Genomic DNA, 20,656 nt, shown 5'->3' with positions numbered 1-20,656 from the left:
AGCTTCTGCTTTGGAGGACTGCATTTATTCTCATTTCAGCTGAACAGAGAGCACATTCTGGCTTCTGAAAATTAAATGCCTGGAATTCATGTTTATCTGTAATAGGTTTCCGGAATAAAAGAAACATAAATGCATCGGATCAAAATGAAATAAAAATGTGATATTTTGAGGAAAAGGTTGAAAATGTACATCTTCTTCACACCCACAAGAACACATAGAAATCCATCACTACCGAGCCACATAAAACCAGCGAAGGAAGACTCAAGATCCAAGCAGGGAAAGCACTCTGGTTTAATGCTATAATAAGAATCCACATAAGGAAAACAGCCAATTATACCTGACACTAAAAATATTGAAAGCCTATGGAGGGAATGCAACATCTATATTTAATAAATAGTCTTAATGGAAAATAAAATTTATATGAACGGATTATGACCTATCACAGTTAAGTATGTAATCCTTATTGAGAAGATAATACCTTTAATATAACCTGGTGATGTTATCCGACCACACTTCACCTGTAGTAAAATGCAAAACGGAAGTTAAGTAACCCATACAAACTTTTAATTAAGCAGACAAGGCTAATTAAGGAAAGCGAAGCTCATATATGCCAAATAGTAAAAATCAAAGCTGTAATCGCACTGAATCAGTAACCATTTTGCTCCCTAATGCAGAAAGCAGCCTTAGAGAGTTAGCAATTGGGAAATATTTTGAAGCGGCACACTTTCGCTTTAGCAAAGATTGATCAGAACATATAACAAAGCAATTTACGTCTTCTTCGTATAGGGGAGAATATTTTTGAAGGGCATGGGGCTCGTTAGATATAGAAGAAAATATAGTGGGTGTAGGGGTTTCATTGAATATCACAGGCATAAATCAAATGCAATAAACAATATACTATTTTTAAAAAATTAGGGTCGTTTTAGGGTGTCTGAGCGTGCGCGCGCGCCCTTCTAAGCAGAGAATGCAGCATATAGGAGGATCTGCTCTTTGAACTGGAGAAAAATTCCGCAATCGGACGCCAGAGCCAGAACAAGACTTAAAATGGAAATAGAGAGATTGAGAAAGGGGGGGAGTGGGTTACAACCATACTATTATGGCTAATGGGTAGCTTCATTTTCAACGTGCTTTAGATCTTATGGGGGGGGGGGAAGAGAAATTGGTATAGAGAGAATTAGTCATTCGCCTTGTCAGAAAACTGTCCCTTTCTCAGGGTGCGCCGTGAGCCTGTGTGTCCACTTACTACACAATTCTTGTGAAAAAATTTCGAACTCTTCCAGGCTCTAAAAACATTTTTTGAGGGTAATTTTTATTTTTAAGTCTATCCCTGGCCGGTATGAGAAAATAGCTTGGACGTTCCTAAACCAGTATGAGGATCTGCGAAGCCATGGTTTGCCTGGTCAGGAGCCGCGCCTCCAATGTTGCTTCTGTTTGCTCCCCACCGTCCATCTTGTGGATTGTTCCCGGGGAGGAGGCATTTATTAGTTCAATGTTGAAGTGACCGCCTGCTTCTTTGATCTCGATTGCCTTTGCAGGTTCGCTTTGCTTTCTTCCTTCTTCCATTGGCTTGCGTAGGTTGCTAGCTGGATTCAAAAAAGATTTTTTTTTTCCAGGAAAGCGAATGGGAAGGGTAGGCAGGGGGCCCTCCCTTGGCCTTCCTTTGGTTTTGACAGCCATTTTAAGAGTGGGGTCAAAACTGTGGGGCCTAAAAGAGCCCAAGCAGAGCAGCTTCGGATTCTCTTCCCCTAAAAAGCGAAAGGCTGGAGGGGCAAAGGACCTCATATCTCAGTCCATATGATTACACTATTAAAATCCCCATTTCATTCCGCAGCTCTATTGTGCGATGGCCTTTATGGGTCTTTTTACTGGACTGGCTGGGGTGGTGGTGGTACCCTCCCAAAGCTCCGTGAGAAATATCACCAGTGTCATTTCTAAAGCGTGAGAGGCTCTTAGTAGACATAGGATCGGCAGTTCCATAATTTGAGGGGAGAGTTTCCGGGACAATTCTATTGTCTTTCTTCCAGTTTATGATGTGCAATAGACCAGGGCAGTAAAAGATGCCTCTGTGCAAACGTCTCCATGGAAGGGTCATTTTATGACCAAGGGGGTTGGGGAAGGAAACAGGAGAAGAGCCACCTTCTTTCTCCCGGTTGCTTGTGTGCCTGTGTGTGCCTGTGGGGGTGAGGGGGCACCCAGATTCTTAAAAAATAAAGAATCCTGTTGTCTGTCATCTGTGGGCAGGGGAACTGCCTTTGCCCAAGCATAGAAGGTGTCCAAAGGTTTGGGTTTCCTGAAGATGTTGGGCGGTGGAGGTGGTGGGCAGAAGCAGGGCTTTTAAAAAGGATACATTTCAACACCCTCATGCCTTATTCGAGATTTCCCTTCCCAAAGGTTATGAAAGCTCGTTTATTTTATTTGTCACTCCAAATACGTTTTTTTTTTAAAAAAATTGGGGCGGTGCTATTGGGAGAAGCGGGTCGTCTAATAAAGGGCTTCTGTGTGTCGTAATTCCCCACAACGAGTCTTCTGACGCAGCCTTAACTGAAGTAGCGTGCAAAATCAGAAACATGAAAGGCCTTGGAAGATATTTACCAGGCCTTTTTGAAAAAGCTTGCAAACAAGCTAGGACCAGTCCCAAACCCACCGCCCTTTTGGAAGAGAAATGGAGAGTGGTGTGTGTGTGTGGGTGTTTTGCCATAGAGAATGGCAGTATTTCAAAGAAATCTGCTATCACTATGGAAAGGGCAACCATTTTGACAGAATCTCACAAACCCACCAATATGACGCGCGCGCACAGAGAGATTCAATGACCACCGTATGTGGGATGCTATTTCCTTTAAAAAAAAAAACAAGAAAAGAACAGGAACACAGTGGTGGCGTTGCGCTTGTGTCAATGCTCACAACCCCACCAGCCGGGAATGAGAAAGAAAGCCCGTGTCTGCGCAGGTTGGAGGGGGGTGGGGGAAAGAGACTACGGTATATTAATGGGAAGAGTAGTTGCGTGGATCCAACTGCGCTCTTCTTCCGGAATGGAATAGGCAAAAGGCTTGCCAACGGCACAGAGAGGGATCCCAAATCCAGCCCGTAGTTTCATTCAAGCGGAAAGGAGGATTCTGTCTCGGGGCTGGAGGGGGAGATTTAAAGAAAACGGGCGAGGATTCCACCGCCCCTATAGCCCCCTTGGCAGAAGGGAAAGAGAAGGGTGGGCGAAAGCGAAGACGGCCGGCCTTCGTTCTCCAAACGCCGGGCTCGAGTTGCCTCGCCACAGTCACAGCCGGCCCCGTTCCTTGGCACCTCCCCGGCTCCTTTCGCGGACCGCCGGCCATGTGGCATCCCGCCTGGGGGGAAAGAACGCGCCGGCTGCTTTCGGTCATTCGCCAGGCGCGGCTGTGATGCTCTTCGCTTCCATTGCGGGACCTTGTGCGCTTCCCTGATCTCTACCACCTGTGATGCAGGAGCAGATTGGCGGATGGGGTCATATGACTGGTCACGTGGTGGAGGCAGCTTGGTCCAAAAGAAAATGGGGTTTGGTGTAAATCTGGGGGTGTAATGTTATCATATATCACGCTACCTCGTAAAACCGACACCGAAGCCTACCGGACAACAAATCACCGGTCAAAATTATGAGTTCTTCGTATTATGTGAACGCTCTTTTTAGCAAATATACGACGGGGGCTGCTTCTCTCTTCCAAAATGCGGAGCCTACGTCTTGCTCCTTTGCTACCAACTCCCAGAGAAGCGGCTATGGACCAGGCGCTAGCGCATTCACCTCCTCCATGCCTGCTTTGTACAATGTGAACAGTGCCATATACCAAACCCCGTTTTCTTCCGGATACAGCCTGGGCTCTGATACCTACAACCTGCATTGTTCCTCTTTTGATCAGAACATTCCCGTCCTCTGCAATGACTTAACCAAATCCAGCTGTGAGAAAGCGGAGGAAAGCAACCTGCACAGCCAGGCTGAGAGTAATTTCCGGATATACCCATGGATGAGGTCTTCAGGTATGGGGAAGGCGGGGGGAGCGGGCGGGGGAAGACCAAAAGCCTTGTTCAAAAACATAAAATGGGACAGCTCGACCTGCGGGCGAATGTTACGCGACCTCAGGCAGGCGAGCCAAGGCGGCGCATGCAAACTTTCTCTCCAAAAGTGCGCCTGCCTCTTCGCTTTTAATTAGAGCAGAGGCGCCATTGCGCAAAAGCCTGTGGCATTGTATGTAAATGAACCTCATAAAACTTTTTATTGCCCAATTAATGAGTTCGAGCCTCGTAAATTTATCTAACTCCTCTTCACGATGGGACTGGAGAGTCGGGCTGAACTCCGGGCTGCACCACAGGGAAAACAGGCGAAGGTGGCGGATGGGTCCGGAGAGCACGCCTGGCGATGGGGCGCCTTTCTCTGCCCGCAGCGGAAGAGAAGGGGAATCTCGGATGGGAATGGGGGTGGCGGGCAGAGGTGGAAGAGACAACAACGACTGAGAAGCCACCTGCATGCACTGGATTAAAATATGTGATTTTCCCCCCTACTGTTCTCGAATTTTCTTGTCAGAAAAATATGGACCTGTTATAGATGGGCAGGCGTGGGGGGGGGGGTTTGGGAGAGAAGGTCTTCGTGCAGCTAAACCTCGCAGACCTCCCCTAGACGAGGGCAAGGGGGGAGACGAAGGCAATATTTTAAATGATATTGATAGAGTAAGACTTGGACTCCCTGGCAGTGCATAATATTCGCCAGAGTCTTGCTAAACCATTTTGCCTGTGTCGGATTTTTCTTTGAGGTTAAGGATTAAAAACTGTAGAAACTAACTTCCAGACTTTTCATGAAGGTGACTTCAGTCAGAAAGGCAGCCGCAAGGAGCACAGCTATTTTAGAAGTGTCAGATCATAACTAAGAGGAGAACTATTTACTGTGTTTCTTTTCAAGTAGATGTTCACTAAGGGGATACTTTCACGAAGATCTGCCTAACCCCGCGTGGCTCAATGGCCTTTGGGGCGGCCCAGTATTGTATCTGAAAAAAATGGAGCCTGGGGATGACTGATTCCATTTATCTTCCGACTTGCTTGTAAATTCTGGGTTTTATTCAGGTGGATTGTCCTCCTTTCCTGCCTTAACTTATATGGTTTCCGCCCCCTCTCCCCTCTCTCCCCCTTCCTTTAGGTCCAGATCGAAAGAGAGGGCGTCAGACTTACACCCGTTACCAAACGCTGGAGCTGGAGAAAGAATTCCACTTCAACCGCTACCTGACCCGCCGGCGGAGGATAGAGATCGCTCACGCCCTGTGCTTGACCGAGAGGCAGATCAAAATCTGGTTTCAGAACCGCCGCATGAAATGGAAGAAGGAGCATAAAGAGGACGCCGTTGGAGGCACGGCCGCTGCCAATGAGGCGGCACCCGCCACTACCTCGGTGGAAAAGGTGGAGGAGGAAGAGGAGGAGGAGGAGGAAGACGCAGAATAAATGCCAGCGGGAGGAGGAGAAGTCTCGCTGGAGCTTCTTCTCAAATGCTGTTTGCACGTGACAGCTGTAAACGCTCTCCTGAAGCTTTCTTTCTTTCTTTTTGTTAAAAACAAAATAAACATAAAACTACCCATGTTTTTTTTAATGGCCATTTCCACTCTTAAGAGAATCTGGGGAGAGGACAAGCAGGGTAGATCTCTTCCATTACCTCTAGACATCCCCTGTCTTTATCCTCTGTCCTATGCAGGATGTGGGCTAGATTGGCTTTGAGCATCCAAGCTGCTCACCATTTATCTTAACAAGTGATAAATAACATAGTTATTATTTTTATTGATATTTGTGAAAAGAAAATGAACCCAACAATTACCCGTTCTTTGCACACGAAAGGGGGGGGAGAAAGAGAGAGCGAGAGAGCGAGAGAGAGCGCGCGCAAGAGCCCCAACTAAGTTAGCTTCCAAATAAACTACCTGACTGCACAGATCCCAAAAATCTGAAAGGGAAAAGTGCACTAGGCTTAATTTCAGACTACCTAATTTTTCACTAAAGTTCTATATACTTCCAAGTGGTTGGACTTTCTGCTTATTTGTTTAAATAACTGGGGAGGGGTTGGGTTGGGGGAAGAAATCCTTTAAAATAATAATAAACCACTACACTCAACTGCAATGGTTCGTACTACCTATTTTGAAAACTACCTATTTCATAACTCCGCCTACCTACCACTAAAATTGTATTGTATAAATGAGAAAGGGGTAAGAACAGTGTTGGTGGGATCGGATATTGTCAAGCAGAAACTGTGAGGCCTGCCTTGCGTGGGTCAAAGATTTGGTGCGGAGTACTGATGAATATAATTTAGAGTTTTTAAGACATAATATATTTATTGCAAGGCTGTTATTAAATTAAGTCAAATATGCTGCAATATTAGCTTTCTTCTCAAGTCTTCGCTAGCCCGAATATTATGAGATAAATTCTGATTGTATCCATTGTAAAATCTGCATCTTTCCTTTCATATTGTGCTCCTGAAAGCTGATTCAGTGTTTTGTTTGAAATTTGTCCATTAATTGTGCTTTATGCAATTTTAAAAAAGAAGTTAAGTGAATTTAAACAACCATTACATGCTCTTTCACCAATTTCTTCCCTCACTCTGTACTTGTTCAGTACAAAAGGCTGCAACTTTCCTACATTTCAGTGCATTGGAAACGTTGCCTGTTTCTTCTGTCTTGAACTCCATCATAAACTGGAAAACCTGTACTAAATTGGGTAACTTTGTAGCATGATTACATTTTAAAAAAACTTCTGTATAAATAAATTCCACTATTAAAGTTTTGGCTAATCTTTATTCATAACTTGTATGTTACAAATGTGTTTTTTTCTGCTCTGTACACTGTGAACCTTGAGGTATTTCATGTTAAAATTAGAAGGGGCAGGGAAGTGTGTGTGTGTGTGTGTGTGTGTATGTATGAATTATCTTTGAAGTTTGCTTTTGTGTATCACCCAAGTGTTTAATGTTACACAGAAATAAAAATGCTTGATGACAATGCATTGCAAGGTGTGTTTTTTCATGCAAAGAATATATGGGTGCATATGCCCTACAGTTCAGCATTCATACAATGAAATATAAGGCATATGAGCAAGTAAATATCTTGAAGAAATAAGAATGGTGCCCTCACTACCTTCATTACCTGGAAGAAAATAGCAGCACAAATTCATTTGCAAAATGATTCACCAAGGTGGGAGAATGTTACAGAAGTAAAAAGTTGCTTGGTTCTGTGGGCACAATCCTGACAGATTTCATATGCAGCTTCTTCCATTGGAATCAAGAGTGATAAATAGATCCCGTTTTCTCCTTTCACATCTCAACTGGCTCCATGAATTTGACTTTAGTTGAGTTAGGATTATATCTTCGTTCCAGCTTCATCACATAACCTTAATTCCAATGTGGGGCTGGTATGCACTTTCTCTGCCTAAATATAAATCCGCATTTTGCATAGGATACAATTGTCAAAATGTATATTCTCAGGTTAGAGATCTGAATATGCTAAATATAGGGGGAGAAGACAGAAGTAACAGAAACATGGCTTGCCTTCCGTGGTGCATCTTCAAATATTTCTGAGATATTGTCTTTATTTTTGTTCTTTCAGTCCGTTATCCACCCCATTATTTAAAAAAAATAAATCCTGAAATAAAGAGGATGCTTTCAGATATAAATTATAAGGAAGGAGGAAAAGAATAAAAAATCGTATGTGGAAAGAGGGCCAACGCCTGATACTTTATTCGCCTCTAAATGTATTTAGCATAATTTCAATGCAAAAAGTGGAGGGGGGGATTGTCCAAATGGTGGGTCCTTTAAAAATCTAGGACCGTCTCTCTGGTAAAATGGCGCCTTTCTAAGTCCTGCCTCTTTCTTAGTGATGAGGAAAAGGCCATAAATCCGTTGTTGTTTATGAAAATTTACAACTTTGCAATACAACTTTACGAGTGATTCGGGTTCTCCATTGGTTGTGGGCGGTCATGTGGGTGGTAATCGTGAACATGAACTTTTTTATAATTTCCCTGGCAAGAATAGAGCTGCATTCTTTTGCTCTGCTCTGTCCTGCTTCGGATCTCCCTGCCTTTTCAGCCCAACCCCACCCCCACCACCCCTTTCAACCACCCACCCGGGTTTTCTTATGCCCTTTGTAAGTCAAAAGGGAGTCGAGTAGATGGAGACTGGGTACAGGCGGCCGCTTCGAACGCAGGTCCGGAATGGCATTTTCCAGCTCCTTAGCCGGAAGGTGTGGCGTCTTGGATTCAAAGCTGCTGGGTGGCAGATTTTCAACTCGCAACCTGGCTAATTTCCTGCTTCTTCTGGCACCAAAAGGAAGGCCGTTCGTCTCCACGGCGTGCAAAGCGGCAGCTGTCAAAGTGGCAGAGGCTCCTGGCAACCAGGACCTACAAGGTGAGAAACGCAGAGGAGAGCGTGAGCAAGCAGACCCAGTTAGTTACACGAAGCAGCCTTGCGCGCTGCCTGAACCTCTCTTAGCCTGGAGAAAAGGTCGATTTGCCTCATTCACACAGAGTGAGAATGAACCAATGCAACCCGGAGCTTCCGGGAGTTTGCCTAGCGCATACAAATCAGCGCCGGGCTCCAAGTGTCATCCTTACACTGTTACTGTTCCATTGGCTGGGTTAAAAGGCTGCCTTTGGAAAGCATGGTGGGTTTCCAGAAACCTCCGCTGAACGGCTTCATTCGTAGAAAGGTTTTGGATTTGGACCCGACCCCCCCCCCCCCAAAAAAAAGGTGGTGTCTAATCTATGAGGGCTGCTTTGGTTGTTGCAAATATTTAATTTGCGGTGGAAGCTATTAAGAGGTTGTGTTTATTTTGACTTGTCTGCGATGAATGGAAATAAATTGGTGGACGGAGGCGGGTCCTCACATGTTTGGGATTTTAGATGGCGATTAATTCCGGTGATGCCTTTATAGGCAAGACCTGAACGCAATATTTATGGTGTTGCTAACCTGCATGACTGAGAGGCAGGAACATATGACAGCGTTTTAAGAACACGAACATTTTTGTTGTTGTTGTTGTTGTTTTGTCTTGTCATCTATTTGTCATTAGTGCTGGGGTGGTGAGCGGGATTAAATGCTTCAAGGAATATTTTCGGTCATTGTTTATTGAAAAAAAAGGATAAATTATCTTAACTGTAAGCTGGTAAGATGTGATACTTTGTGCAATATTTTCATAGAGGCAATTGTGCATGGTTCACCCAAATCGAGATGGTTTCTATTTGTTTTTTTTTGGGGGGGGAGGGATTTCTGATTGTACGACTGAAATGTGTCTGTTTTTGTCTATTTATGTCCTCCGTAGAGGATGGTTAGGGATTTTCTTAAATATTACAAAAATAAGGTTTTCAACCCCCTTCCAACCCATTTTCCGAACTGATAAAAGAATTACGTGTATATTATATTGCAGTATCTGCTTGACTGCAGCTGCAGTGAATGTGGGATTATTTATCGGCGAGAGAACTTTACTCAGTACTGCCACTCTGTGGCCCTTAAAGGTACTAGGCGCCGAGAGAGTCGGGGGCAGCCACCAGGTACATAAATAAATAATTAAAAGAGAGCCGACGAATAAATTACGACTGAATGGGTTGCTTATCGTTGGTGGAGCATACCCACACGCGGAGATGTTGTTCTTCTTTCCCAGACGATTTTTGTATTTTAAATGTACGCAGGAAAAGGCCGAACAACCCCTGAAAAAAAATACTATTGCGCTAATTCTACTGGGCGACCTAGAGTCGCTGACTTTCTCCCGAGGGTTGCTACTATACTTCCCGCCTAAACAATGGCTCGGACGGAGAGATCTGTTTGGATTAGATTTGTTGGTTAAATCTTGCTTCTCCGTTACCTCTGTGAACATAAGAATTCGTCAGTGCATCGTCACAGAAAAGGAGTTTTTAAACTTAAACAGAGCTGCCGCCCTTTCCCCCCCACCACCTACGTTCCAACTTTGTTTGACTTATGGCTTGGGTTGAATGAAAGGAGGGGGGAGCGTGGTAGTGGGAGGCCCTCATTGTTAAAATGGTAGTCACACGTTTTAAATCAATTGAGGTTGTTATTTGAAAGAGTTCTAAAGTCTGACCTGCTTTGCTGGGTGTTTTTCAAGGGCCCTGCCAAGTTATTTACCTTGCTTTTTCATTAAGAAAATATCTCAGAGAATGTGTCTGGATTCCTCTGGGAAGGTGCAGACTTGGGCAAAACTTCTGTTTAACAGATGTGTGTCTCCAAATGTCTAGATGGAAGGGGGGAAGTGTACTCCTAGTACAGTTTCATTTCCTGGACAATGGCCATTTTTTCCCTTCTGCAATTTGCTCTAGTAGTTGTTCTGTAATTGGTTCAGATGTTATCCCTTCTTTATAAAATTATGCTTGATGTGGATGTAACAGTTCAGGAATTCCCTGTTTATTGCATTAAATTTACAAATAATTACAGTTTTTCCCAGCTATTTATATTTTTGTAAAGTTGTACAAGTTGGCAATTGAACAGAAATGATGGAAATGAACCAATCAATAGAAGCAATATGTCAATCTAAATGTAGATAAATTTACAATTTAACAAATATGTTTCTGTTTATAGAAATATTTGGTTCTGTGCATGTCAATGATTACTGTATGTATGTATGTGTATATGTATGCCAGCATTCTCTGTGTCTGTGTCTCTCATTTCTTTCTCTCACTGTCTCGTATTGTAAAATATTTTTAAAGAATTCATTTTTGATACAGTAATGACTATTCTCCATTTTGGGGACTATTTTCTCCAACACCTCAAAAAAATTACATTTATAGATCTTGATTTAGCGACGGTGAGTGGGGTGGGGTGGAGAGCCATTGTTGGAAGGGTTCCTGAAACTCCAAAGGTTAAGGACCAAAAGAAAACTGGCCACTAAAAGGGGGATGATGATGGTGACAGCAGCTATTTTAACTTACTGCTGTTTTAGAGATACCCTAAATGAAGACAGGAAATGTAAAAATAAAATAGCCAAACTGGCCAAAGACCTTAGGTTTTCAAGCCAACAAAGTAGCCGTTTAGAAAATAGAACACCTGAGAAAGGACAGAAATAATTGACATAGGAAGATACTTGGCTTTAATCTTATTCATATTTGCTAGGAGATAAGACCGAGATGATTCAACATAAACAATTTCAAAAATTGACAGCCTCCTTATGAAAGTCCTCCTTTCTTTCCAGAATTCTTAGTCCCTTAATACTTCAGGCCTAATTATTTTCCCATTGTATTTTGAAATAACTGTTAAATTTGCAGATTTCAAAAGTGTGTATCTGCTGACTTTCTTTCTTTCTTTCTTTCTTTCTTTCTTTCTTTCTTTCAATTTGGTTTTATTGGTCTTCTGTCTCAAGATGGGGTGACTTAATTGCTCCCACCTTCCTGTGAGATTCATTATAACAACAGACTGAAGTTACAAAGATATCATTTAGGGAGTTAAAAGACTAACAACAGGGGGAAATTTTTATTGGAATAATTTCCTCTCTTCAAAGCAGCAGCTAACATCCTCAGAGGGGTTTCCTTTGAATGCCCCCACTGACAACAAATAAAGAGCAGCAACAACAACAATTGTGTCGGGAGAATCACCGTTTCCTGTTCGCTTCAGACTTGAGGATTAAATTAACTGAATTATATTGTCTGGATCACCTTGAACAGAAGGGATTTTTGGGGTTGTTTTTTTTTTAAGCCATTCTCGAAGATGTCGATGCATGCACGCTCTCCCACACACGTATACATACCTTTCATTAGAAATAGGGAAGGGAAATCACGCAACTCGGTTGGATTTCAGTTGCCCATTTACGTTCTGTTGGAAAATATTCCCACATACTTTGGGCACCCTCGTTTTATCGTTTTTGACTCGGGCATGAGGGAAGACGGTTCACTGAGGCCGAATCTCTTGTTCGTCAGTTTGTTTCTAAACAGACAGATTCTCCCTCTTTTGGAGGCGGTTGTCAAGTTAAGCGTTTCTTAGACACCGCCTCTACACCACGCGGTTCCTTTGCTTTGGTCCCAGCGGCTGAGCTGGGACAGAGACCGTAAGCTCTTGGCAAGAGGGTGAATAAACCGGGAGGGGGGAGCTTCTCCTGGATAGACTACGGTTTTTGCAAGACAGGTTTTCGGGGGGTGCCTCTTTGCTGTAAGCAGTCAGGTACCCGTCGCTGGGAGTCTCTCCCTGGCGTCATTTATTCATTGGGGGGGGATACCCCATTTCCTCCACGGGGGGGGGGGAGTTTATCCGAGGGCAATTCCTCCCCTCACCCCTGTTCTCCGTGTTGGCACCGAGGAGAGCGCCTGGTGGCCAGTTGCCATCTGCTAGGCTCGGCGACGGCGGAGGTGTGTGTGTGTATGTGTGTGTGAGCCTGGGGGGAGGAGGTTGTTTGGAACTTTGCTGGCTCGGTAGCGGCGGATCCCAGGGGAGAAGGCCGTCCGCTGCTCGCTCATTGGTCGCCGTGCCGTCAGCTGGTGCGATTTGCTGCTGTCGCTTTTGGCGCTCGGCCATCCAGAAACAAACCACTCGCATGACTACTAATAGTTATAGCCAGATGTACTAATACACAACAAATCAAGGTCTGGGATCTGGGGAGCGTCCATGAGTTCCTATTTCGTGAATCCCGCTTTCCCGGGAAGCTTGTCGAATGGACAAGAGTCCTTCCTGGGGCAGATCCCCCTCTATCACCCCACGGCTGGCTACGAGGCTCTAAGGCACTTCCCAGCTTCTTATGGGACCGGCAGCCTGCAAGAGAAGCCCTACTCCTCCCCTAGCTTCTTCCAACAGTCCAGCCCCAATACGGTCATCGCCTGCAACCGGGCAGCCTATGATTATGGAGCCTCTTGCTTCTACTCGGACAAGGACCTGGGCGGTGCCTCCTCGCCCTCCGGCAATGGCAAACCAAGGGCCAGCAACCCCGGGGACTACTTGCCCTGCTTTGCCTCTGACCAGCAGTACAAGCCCGAAAACGGGGCAGCCAAAATCCTAAACGAGGAAAACAGCGACCGGAAGTACATCAGCCCTGTTTACCCTTGGATGCAAAGGATGAATTCGTGTGCTGGTAAGTCATAAAAGGTAACCATAAATAGGGAGGTGGGCTGCAGAGGTGATCGTGAAGGGGAGCTTCCATTCTCTCTTTCTTTCTTGGGAAGAAAGGTCTTTTTCAGATGGGCCATCTTCAGACTTCAGTCCAGGACGGGTAGAGAAGGTTCAAAGCCCAGGGATTACTTGAGACTCTTTCTCAAGTTCTCCTTCAACCTGACAGGTGGAGGACTACCTTGACAAGGAATGCCTTTTGAAGGCTGAGTTAGCACATGAAGCCTGCCATTGCAGTGTCACATACTAGAAGCAAATCTTAAGGAAATAACTACTAACACTCTTCAGAAATCAATATTTTCTTAAGAACTGGGTGGCTGCTGTTGCTAAACTGCTCACCATCATCTTCATCATCATTACCAGAGAAGCTTCTCTTTCTATTAGAGCCAAAGAGTGATACAAGGGAAGAGTTCTGACTGCTCCATATATTTGTGAGAGTTCTCTTCCCCCTCCCTTCACCCACTCATTAGTGTGTAAGAATGAGCTATTGAATGCACGTTCCTAGTAATATCTACGCGCACACACAAATCATCTAATGGGATGGAGGGGGTGGGAAGAAAGAAAACTTGATCAATGGCCACCCCCACCCCCACCCGTTTCAATGCATCAGAACGCCATTCTTTGTTCTTCTACCAGAGGAATTAGGAAGTCTAAGGATATTTTAACAGTGAAGCATTAAAATCAAAAGCTTTTGGAGAGTTTCAGTCTATTCTCATTAAAGCATTCTCATTAAAGCAGTATACTGTAATTTAATTTACCTCTATACTCTATTTTTATTCTACGTTCTTTAAAAAACACTTGCTTCAAAATAGATTTTATTAAATTTATTGGGGCTTGCAAATAAATATGTTTAGGTGCTGGTGTCAGTTGACTGAACTTAACAGGAGAATGTTAAGATAAGACAAGCATCTTTAAATTTCATGTGTTTAAAATGGGAAAAAATTAACAAGGAGGATTGCTAATTCCTTCCTTTGGAAATCAGTGTGACTGAAAAATATTCCAATTTGATTACACCTTCAAAATCCTCTTGTAAGTCAGGACATAAAACATAACATAAAAGCAACTCTCCTATTATACCAGGGCCTATTCATAGGAATGGCCACATTGAAAACAATCTCCCTTCCTATTATTAAAAAGGAATGATTCTGTTCATCCCCCCTATCCCAAAATTTAAATAAAATTAAAAACTAAAAGATAACTTAGAAATACCTGATCCTGTGAGCACCAGAACATGAGCTTGTTTCTTAAGTTAGAAAGCATGAGTAAACAAGGAGTATAGCTCCAAGGATTTCCCCCGATTTCTTTGTTAACCGAAAGGCGGGCCGCCTGCTTATTCGCGGTTATATATGTTTGCTTCCCTAGGTACAGTGTATGGAACGCATGGGAGACGGGGCAGGCAAACCTACACCAGGTTCCAAACGCTAGAGTTAGAAAAAGAATTCCATTATAACAGATATTTAACCAGAAGGCGTCGGATTGAGATTGCAAACGCTCTTTGCCTTACTGAACGACAGATTAAAATCTGGTTTCAAAACAGGCGGATGAAATGGAAAAAGGAAAGCAAATTGATCAATTCCACCCAGCCTGGCGAAGAAGAAACAGAGGAAAAATCAGGGGAGTAAAATTATGCTTAAGAGAATAAACCATCTATTAGTAGCTTTTTCCTTCATCATCATGCCTCCCAGTTCACACACAAACACACACACACACACACAGCCCTACAAATTCATTGGTTTATTATTCTTTTGTTGTTGTTGTTTTGCAGATATTTCCAAAGGCTTAATTAAAATACATATTTATGCATCTATCTATATATGTTTTCAGTAAACTGTAAATTTCTATATCAGTAGCATTATTGATAGTAGAAAAGGTAATAGTCAGATTTCCACTCTGTAGATTTAGGTGCTTAAATGCTTTTGACATGAGTAATGCCTTTATTTCCTTTAAAAAAAATAAAAAGGTATTTATATAAAACTACCAATTGATGGTCCAGCTTCTCCGCATTAAAAAGGGTCAGACCTGGATCCAGAGAGGGATTCTAGAAGGAAAGAGACCTTCTTCTGCATATTTTTTTTTTACTAACTCACTTAAACAAATAGTTGCGCTTTGTTCTACCCTTTTTCATCTCAGACCTGAACCCATTGGTTTGTAATAATATTGATTTCTCTGGGACTTTATTTGAATGATGTTGCACATGGCATCCTCATGTGGTTTAAAGAAAAGAAGAAGAGGAAATGTTAACATGCATGCACAATTCCCAATACATAATTAGGATTTTCAAAAGAGATAATGGGTGGGATGGGAAATACAATTCAAAACCTTGCTGATCATCTGCTGTATATTTTAATTTTTCTAAAGTATAGATTTAAAAAATTAGCCTTTCTAAAAGGGTAAAAAGGAGTGGGAAAAAGGAGGGAGACCTTTGTTGATGGGCAGATTACTAGGATCCATGTGATTATTTAATATAATTGATCATCAAGTATTTTCAATTTCTTCTTCTATTAACCTAGTTTAAAATTTCTTTATCTGTTATGGATGTGTTCTTCACCCATTTAATTTTTTTAAAAAGTATTTAGAGAAGACACCCCAAATTTAAATAAGAATACAGCTATTTCATACTCTTGGTGTGCTAGAAAGTGCAGGTGAAGGCTTTATTTAGTAGTAGCATGAAATTATATTATAGTGCATTGGTGCCACTATGTACATATGGAAGCATGCATATTATATTTTAATAATATGAAAAGCATAGCACTTGGACTATAAATCTGACTAATAATAATAATAATAATTTCATATTCTCCTAACTAAACAACACCACCATGCTTATATTTATGAGGTGGAGAAAATTTGCAAGCCTGAAATCTTCCTGAATTTTCTCTTTCTCTGTGTCTCTTAAAAGCCCATGAAAGAATTCTATTTAAAAAAATACTGCAGGACATTTATGTTGAATACAAATTTAAAATTGGCACTGGCTTTAAAAATATATCAATACTTCCTTCCTCTTGAAGTTGCTGTTCAATTACTATTATTATAGATTCATTATTTCTTATGTGTTCTGAATCAGTTTTTTTAATTGTTAATTTTGGTCCCTAAATTCCAAAGAAATCTATGCTGAATTAGTTTATTTTATATATACAAAATAATACTAATTTATTTAGTTTATTTTATATATAAAATAAAAAACCTTTTTGTTTTTTGTTTTAATATAACACCCACAGTCCCTAACAATTGCTACTTACTAATGGGACTCTGAGAGAGATGTCATAATTTTGCTATAATGGGCTGTAACCCCAATTCGACCTCAGTCTTGCAGCAGCTCCGGGCTGAGAAAAGTGAAACTCTAGCAGGTCTCCAGAGGGTGGCGCACGAGGCCGACTGACAGTAAGGAGCTGGCAGCGGGCTCGCGCTCCAGGCGCGCGCCCAAGCACTCTAGCATCCACCCAACTCCCCCATTTAGTACGCGAGTTTACCTCTAGAGGTCATCAGGCAGGATTTACGACTGGACAACAAAAGCACGTGATACGAAGTCGTACCCCATATTTGGGTGCCTACGTAGGAGGGAACCAAGTACTTGTCCCAGTCATTTCCATAATTCATCATAAATTGTGCAAGGGTGCTATAGACGCACCAAAAAACGAAGCAAAGAGCCACAAATCAAGGCCCCCCGATTAAAAAAAAAGCCAACAACAACAACAACAAAAACCCCTAACAAGCCCCAACAACAACAACAAATGAGCTCCTATTTTGTAAACTCATTTTGCGGTCGCTATCCAAATGGCCCGGAGTACCCGTTACATAATTATGGAGATCCGAGTGCCGTGAGCGAGCAATTCAGGGAATCGGCCAGCATGCATTCCGGCAGGTACGGCGGCTACGGCTACAATGGTATGGACCTCAGCGTCGCCCGCTCTGCTTCCAGCCACTTTGCGCCAGGGGGGGCCACAGAGAGGGCTCGCGGCGGCAGTTACCCCTCCAGCGCCAGCGCCAGCGCCAACGCCAGCGCCGCCACCCCCGACGCCAGGTACGCCAACCGGGCGGCGGCCGCTCACTCGCCTCCGCCTGAGTCGCTGCCTTGTGCCGCCGTGACCGCCTCGCCTGTCAGCGGCGACGCTCATCACGGTGGGGGGAAAACCTCCACCGTTAACTCGACCACCAGCACTTCGTCCACCTCCAGCGGCACCGCCAGCGCCGGCGGCAGCGCCAGCAGCAACGGCAGCGCCAGCGCCAGCACCAGCCACCTGGGCAGAGAAGGGCTTAGCACGTCGCCGGTCGCCCAGGAGGATCCTCCCGCCAACAACGAGCAGGCGTCCTCTCAGCAGAACGACCAAAACACAGCTCAACAGGCTCCCCAGCCCCAGATCTACCCCTGGATGAGAAAACTTCACATAAGCCATGGTAAAAGCATGCCCAGTTTTCTTTATATATAACCTAATACAGCAGATCTAGAGGCAGACGGGGAGAAGGGAGAGGGGCCAGGGAACCGAGGGGACACAAGGTTGGCCAAAAAAGAAACTAGGTGGGGGACAAGAAACTTCCTTCTCCTTCCACGCCTCCCTCGCACGGGAGCCCATGTTTGTCGGACTAGCTTCTAGTTCAGGTGGGTCTCTCTCTCTCTTGAGGAAGCCACAAACTCTTCCCATCCTCGCCCCCTTGGAAAGGACAGCGCAGCTGAAGGTCAGTGGAGGATGGAAATCTGGGTAATGTAAGACAATCTCTCCTAAGGACTCTTCTCCAGGTCTCCAAGACTGGGCGCTTGAATGGAAATGGTGGGACTGAGCGAGAGAACCAGCCTGAATAGTGCGTGTCAGCTTCGGTAATTTATGGCGAAGATTGTCCAGTGAAAACACCGTTACTAATTATATCCAAAAAGAAGTTGAGGAAATAGTGTGTGCGTGCTTGTGAGTGTTTTGGGGGTGGGGGGGGGGGGGTGGAGACAGGAGGGTGAGATTTATCTGGGAGAAAAGTAGGGGAAACTTAGGGGAGCCTAGAGTGAAGGGTCTCAGGGAAGCTAGTTCTGCAGCCCTTCAGCCTCGGCATGGAAATAATTTCTCCTTCAGCCAGACTGGCAAAGCAAGTGGGTTTCAGATGAAAAGTGGACCTGGTCTGGGACCAGACTGAGGGGGAGATTGTTAGTTTTTCTTTTAAGCAGATAACCGGGAAGTAAGTTCTTTAGAAAACTTTACACACAAGTAGAGACCCGGCTGAAGAACAGTTGAGCAAGCGAACTGCGTGCTCTCCAGCTTCCGGGCTGGAATTGAATTGATCAGCTTTTCATTAAGAGAATCAAAGGGGAGGTTGTTTAAACTTCACCAGGCTTGAATTACTTGAGGAGGGTTGTGGGGGAGGACAGAGAGAGAGAGAAAACAGGAGGAGGAGAGAAGGAGGAACTTGTTGAGTCTTTCCCTCAAATCAACATACTAACAAGAGAAAGAAATCTGAGGGAAAGAAAAACGGACAGCAAGGAGCCAAAATGAAGGGGGAGGGTATGTCCCTTTTGCCAAAGTCTAAACCGGTTCCCTTATTATTTTCTTTTCCCCTGTTGCAGACAACATAGGGGGGCCCGAAGGGAAAAGGGCTCGGACAGCTTACACCCGATACCAGACCTTGGAGCTGGAGAAAGAGTTTCACTTCAATAGGTACCTGACCCGCAGGAGGAGGATTGAAATAGCACATGCTCTTTGCCTCTCAGAGAGACAAATCAAGATATGGTTTCAAAACAGGCGCATGAAATGGAAAAAGGATAACAAGCTGAAGAGCATGAGCATGGCAGCTGCAGGAGGAGCCTTTCGCCCTTAAGAGATATGCCAGCCCTGCTTCTCTCCCCCATCCCCCCACCCCATCCCAGAGAGGGAAAAACAATACAAGTACAAAAACACCACAACAATTCAACAGTATTATATAAATGCTGACCCTGCGTAGGCGCAGTCAGTAATTGCTCTTTGCTTAACTTCCCTAAAAGGGCGAATCAACCCTCTGCTGATGTATCTTAATAATCATGAGCCTGTTTAATTGAGCCTTCCTAGTGCGCGGCGTTTTACAGTAGATCGGCTTCCCTGTGCATTTCTTTGTCTTGAATAGCTTTGTCTTTTTTTTTACGTAGATGTTTTAACTTATTTATATGAAGCAAGTGGCGTTACTTGAAGTAATTGTAAAAACAGGAAAAAAATAGTCCTACGCAAACATTAAAAAAAGGAAAGGAGGCTTCCCTTCCTTCCCTTCCTTCCTCCTTCCCACACCCCACTCTCAGTCTGGTTTAAACCCAGTGTTTTTCTCTGTGTTGTTTCCCTCGCTGTGCTTAACCATGCATGTGTGTTTGAACGTGTCAGTGTATGTATAACTCCAAGCTGTGGCCAAGATTTCCAATCAGAAAAAATACTACCTAATTCCTGTGTCATTAATGACTGTTGTAGAGGTGAAATAATGAAACAAGCTGAACTTGTCCAAACGTGTAGTGAATAGTGAATCTGTGACGAAAACTGTGATTCCAGACAGTATGTCCTTGCTGTGCCTTTGTATATGACTTTTTGCACGAACACTTAAAAAATGGCTTTTATTAAGCGCAGCTTCGGAAAAGTAAAAGGGTTGGGGGTGTTGTTGTTTTTGTTTTGTTTGTGGTCAAAGTTACAAATAGAGTCAAAATTTGGCTATTTGAACAAAAATGTGATTTTTTTTTAAAAGAAATGTGGAATTTTTTTAACTGACTGGAAAAATAAACTTTCTTTTATAAGGGATCATCTCCCCATTTTCTTTCTACTCTGTATTTTGCCTTTTGAGGGGGAGCTGGTCTGTACCCTACAGAGACTCATATATTGCTCCACATTTAGTCTGGAGACTAAAGTTGGAGACGAAACTGAGCCCAATAGCCCCTGTAAACTGGAGCAAAGATTGCTTTCTGTGTTGAATGTTGTATAAGAAACAAAAAAGTGTTTGTCATTTTTTGGGGGGAAGGAAGATACCAGACTGTTAACTCTTTTTCCCAAACAAACAAACAAACAAACAAGCATTTGCTTTCCTCAACTTCATTTCTAAGAACTTTAGCTTTCTAGAGGGAACTAACAAAAAACTAACTGGTGGACAGTTACAGATATCTTGCAGAGAGACTCTTACACACAATCTACCATGAATTACACTTCTCCTTGTGCAATTTTAACAGATATTGGGGAAAGACTTAGATCAACTCAAATAAATATGTATTTCTTTGTTTAGCTTTGTTACAATTAATTTTGCTAGAAATGTAACACTACTTACCCAACCCAGGGCTTGAATGGTTATTGCTTCTGAGTTCCTAAGAGTAACTAAAGATCTGTAGATTTACAGGCAAAGTACACTGGTATCTTCCCTTAAAAGTTATAAAGCAGTAAACTTTATAAGCCCAAGTTCCAGCTATATGACATTTAGATACCAAATGAATAGGGTTTTGTCTATGAATTACATCGTAAAATCATCCATAGTACAGACAGATAGGCTCACTGGCTATAAAAAGTCACGTGGTGCCATTAAAGTAAGTTTTATGGTTCTGGGGAGTTGTCATCCAACATTATATACCACATAACATATAATAACACTGACGCTGGACTTCATTTG

At 43.4% G+C, this 20,656-nt stretch overlaps 3 protein-coding genes across 3 annotated transcripts; all 3 read left to right on the top strand.

Annotated features, from left to right (window-relative positions):
• The first annotated feature begins 3,516 nt into the window (after window positions 1-3,516).
• HOXA7 (homeobox A7) lies at window positions 3,517-5,451 on the top strand. The gene is given in 3 exon segments (XM_032234686.1): window positions 3,517-3,613; window positions 3,616-4,002; window positions 5,153-5,451. Coding segments are annotated over 3 exon segments (750 nt in total). The 5' UTR covers window positions 3,517-3,549.
• A 6,606-nt stretch (window positions 5,452-12,057) lies between these two features.
• On the top strand, window positions 12,058-16,080 carry HOXA6 (homeobox A6). Its single transcript, XM_032234816.1, has 2 exons — window positions 12,058-13,037; window positions 14,435-16,080. Exons 1-2 carry the CDS (start codon window positions 12,578-12,580, stop codon window positions 14,692-14,694), a joined length of 720 nt encoding a protein of 239 aa, XP_032090707.1. The 5' UTR covers window positions 12,058-12,577; the 3' UTR covers window positions 14,695-16,080.
• Window positions 16,081-16,224: 144 nt separating this feature from the next.
• On the top strand, window positions 16,225-18,891 carry HOXA5 (homeobox A5). The gene is made up of 2 exons (XM_032234815.1): window positions 16,225-17,467; window positions 18,618-18,891. The coding sequence occupies exons 1-2, from the start codon at window positions 16,804-16,806 to the stop codon at window positions 18,866-18,868; spliced, it is 915 nt and encodes a 304-aa protein (XP_032090706.1). The 5' UTR covers window positions 16,225-16,803; the 3' UTR covers window positions 18,869-18,891.
• Window positions 18,892-20,656: the final 1,765 nt, after the last annotated feature.

Source organism: Thamnophis elegans, chromosome Z (assembly GCF_009769535.1).
Source record: "Thamnophis elegans isolate rThaEle1 chromosome Z, rThaEle1.pri, whole genome shotgun sequence".
NCBI lineage: Eukaryota > Metazoa > Chordata > Lepidosauria > Squamata > Colubridae > Thamnophis > Thamnophis elegans.
Note: the sequence above shows the minus strand (reverse complement) of the source record. Positions and strands in the feature narration are given on the sequence as shown.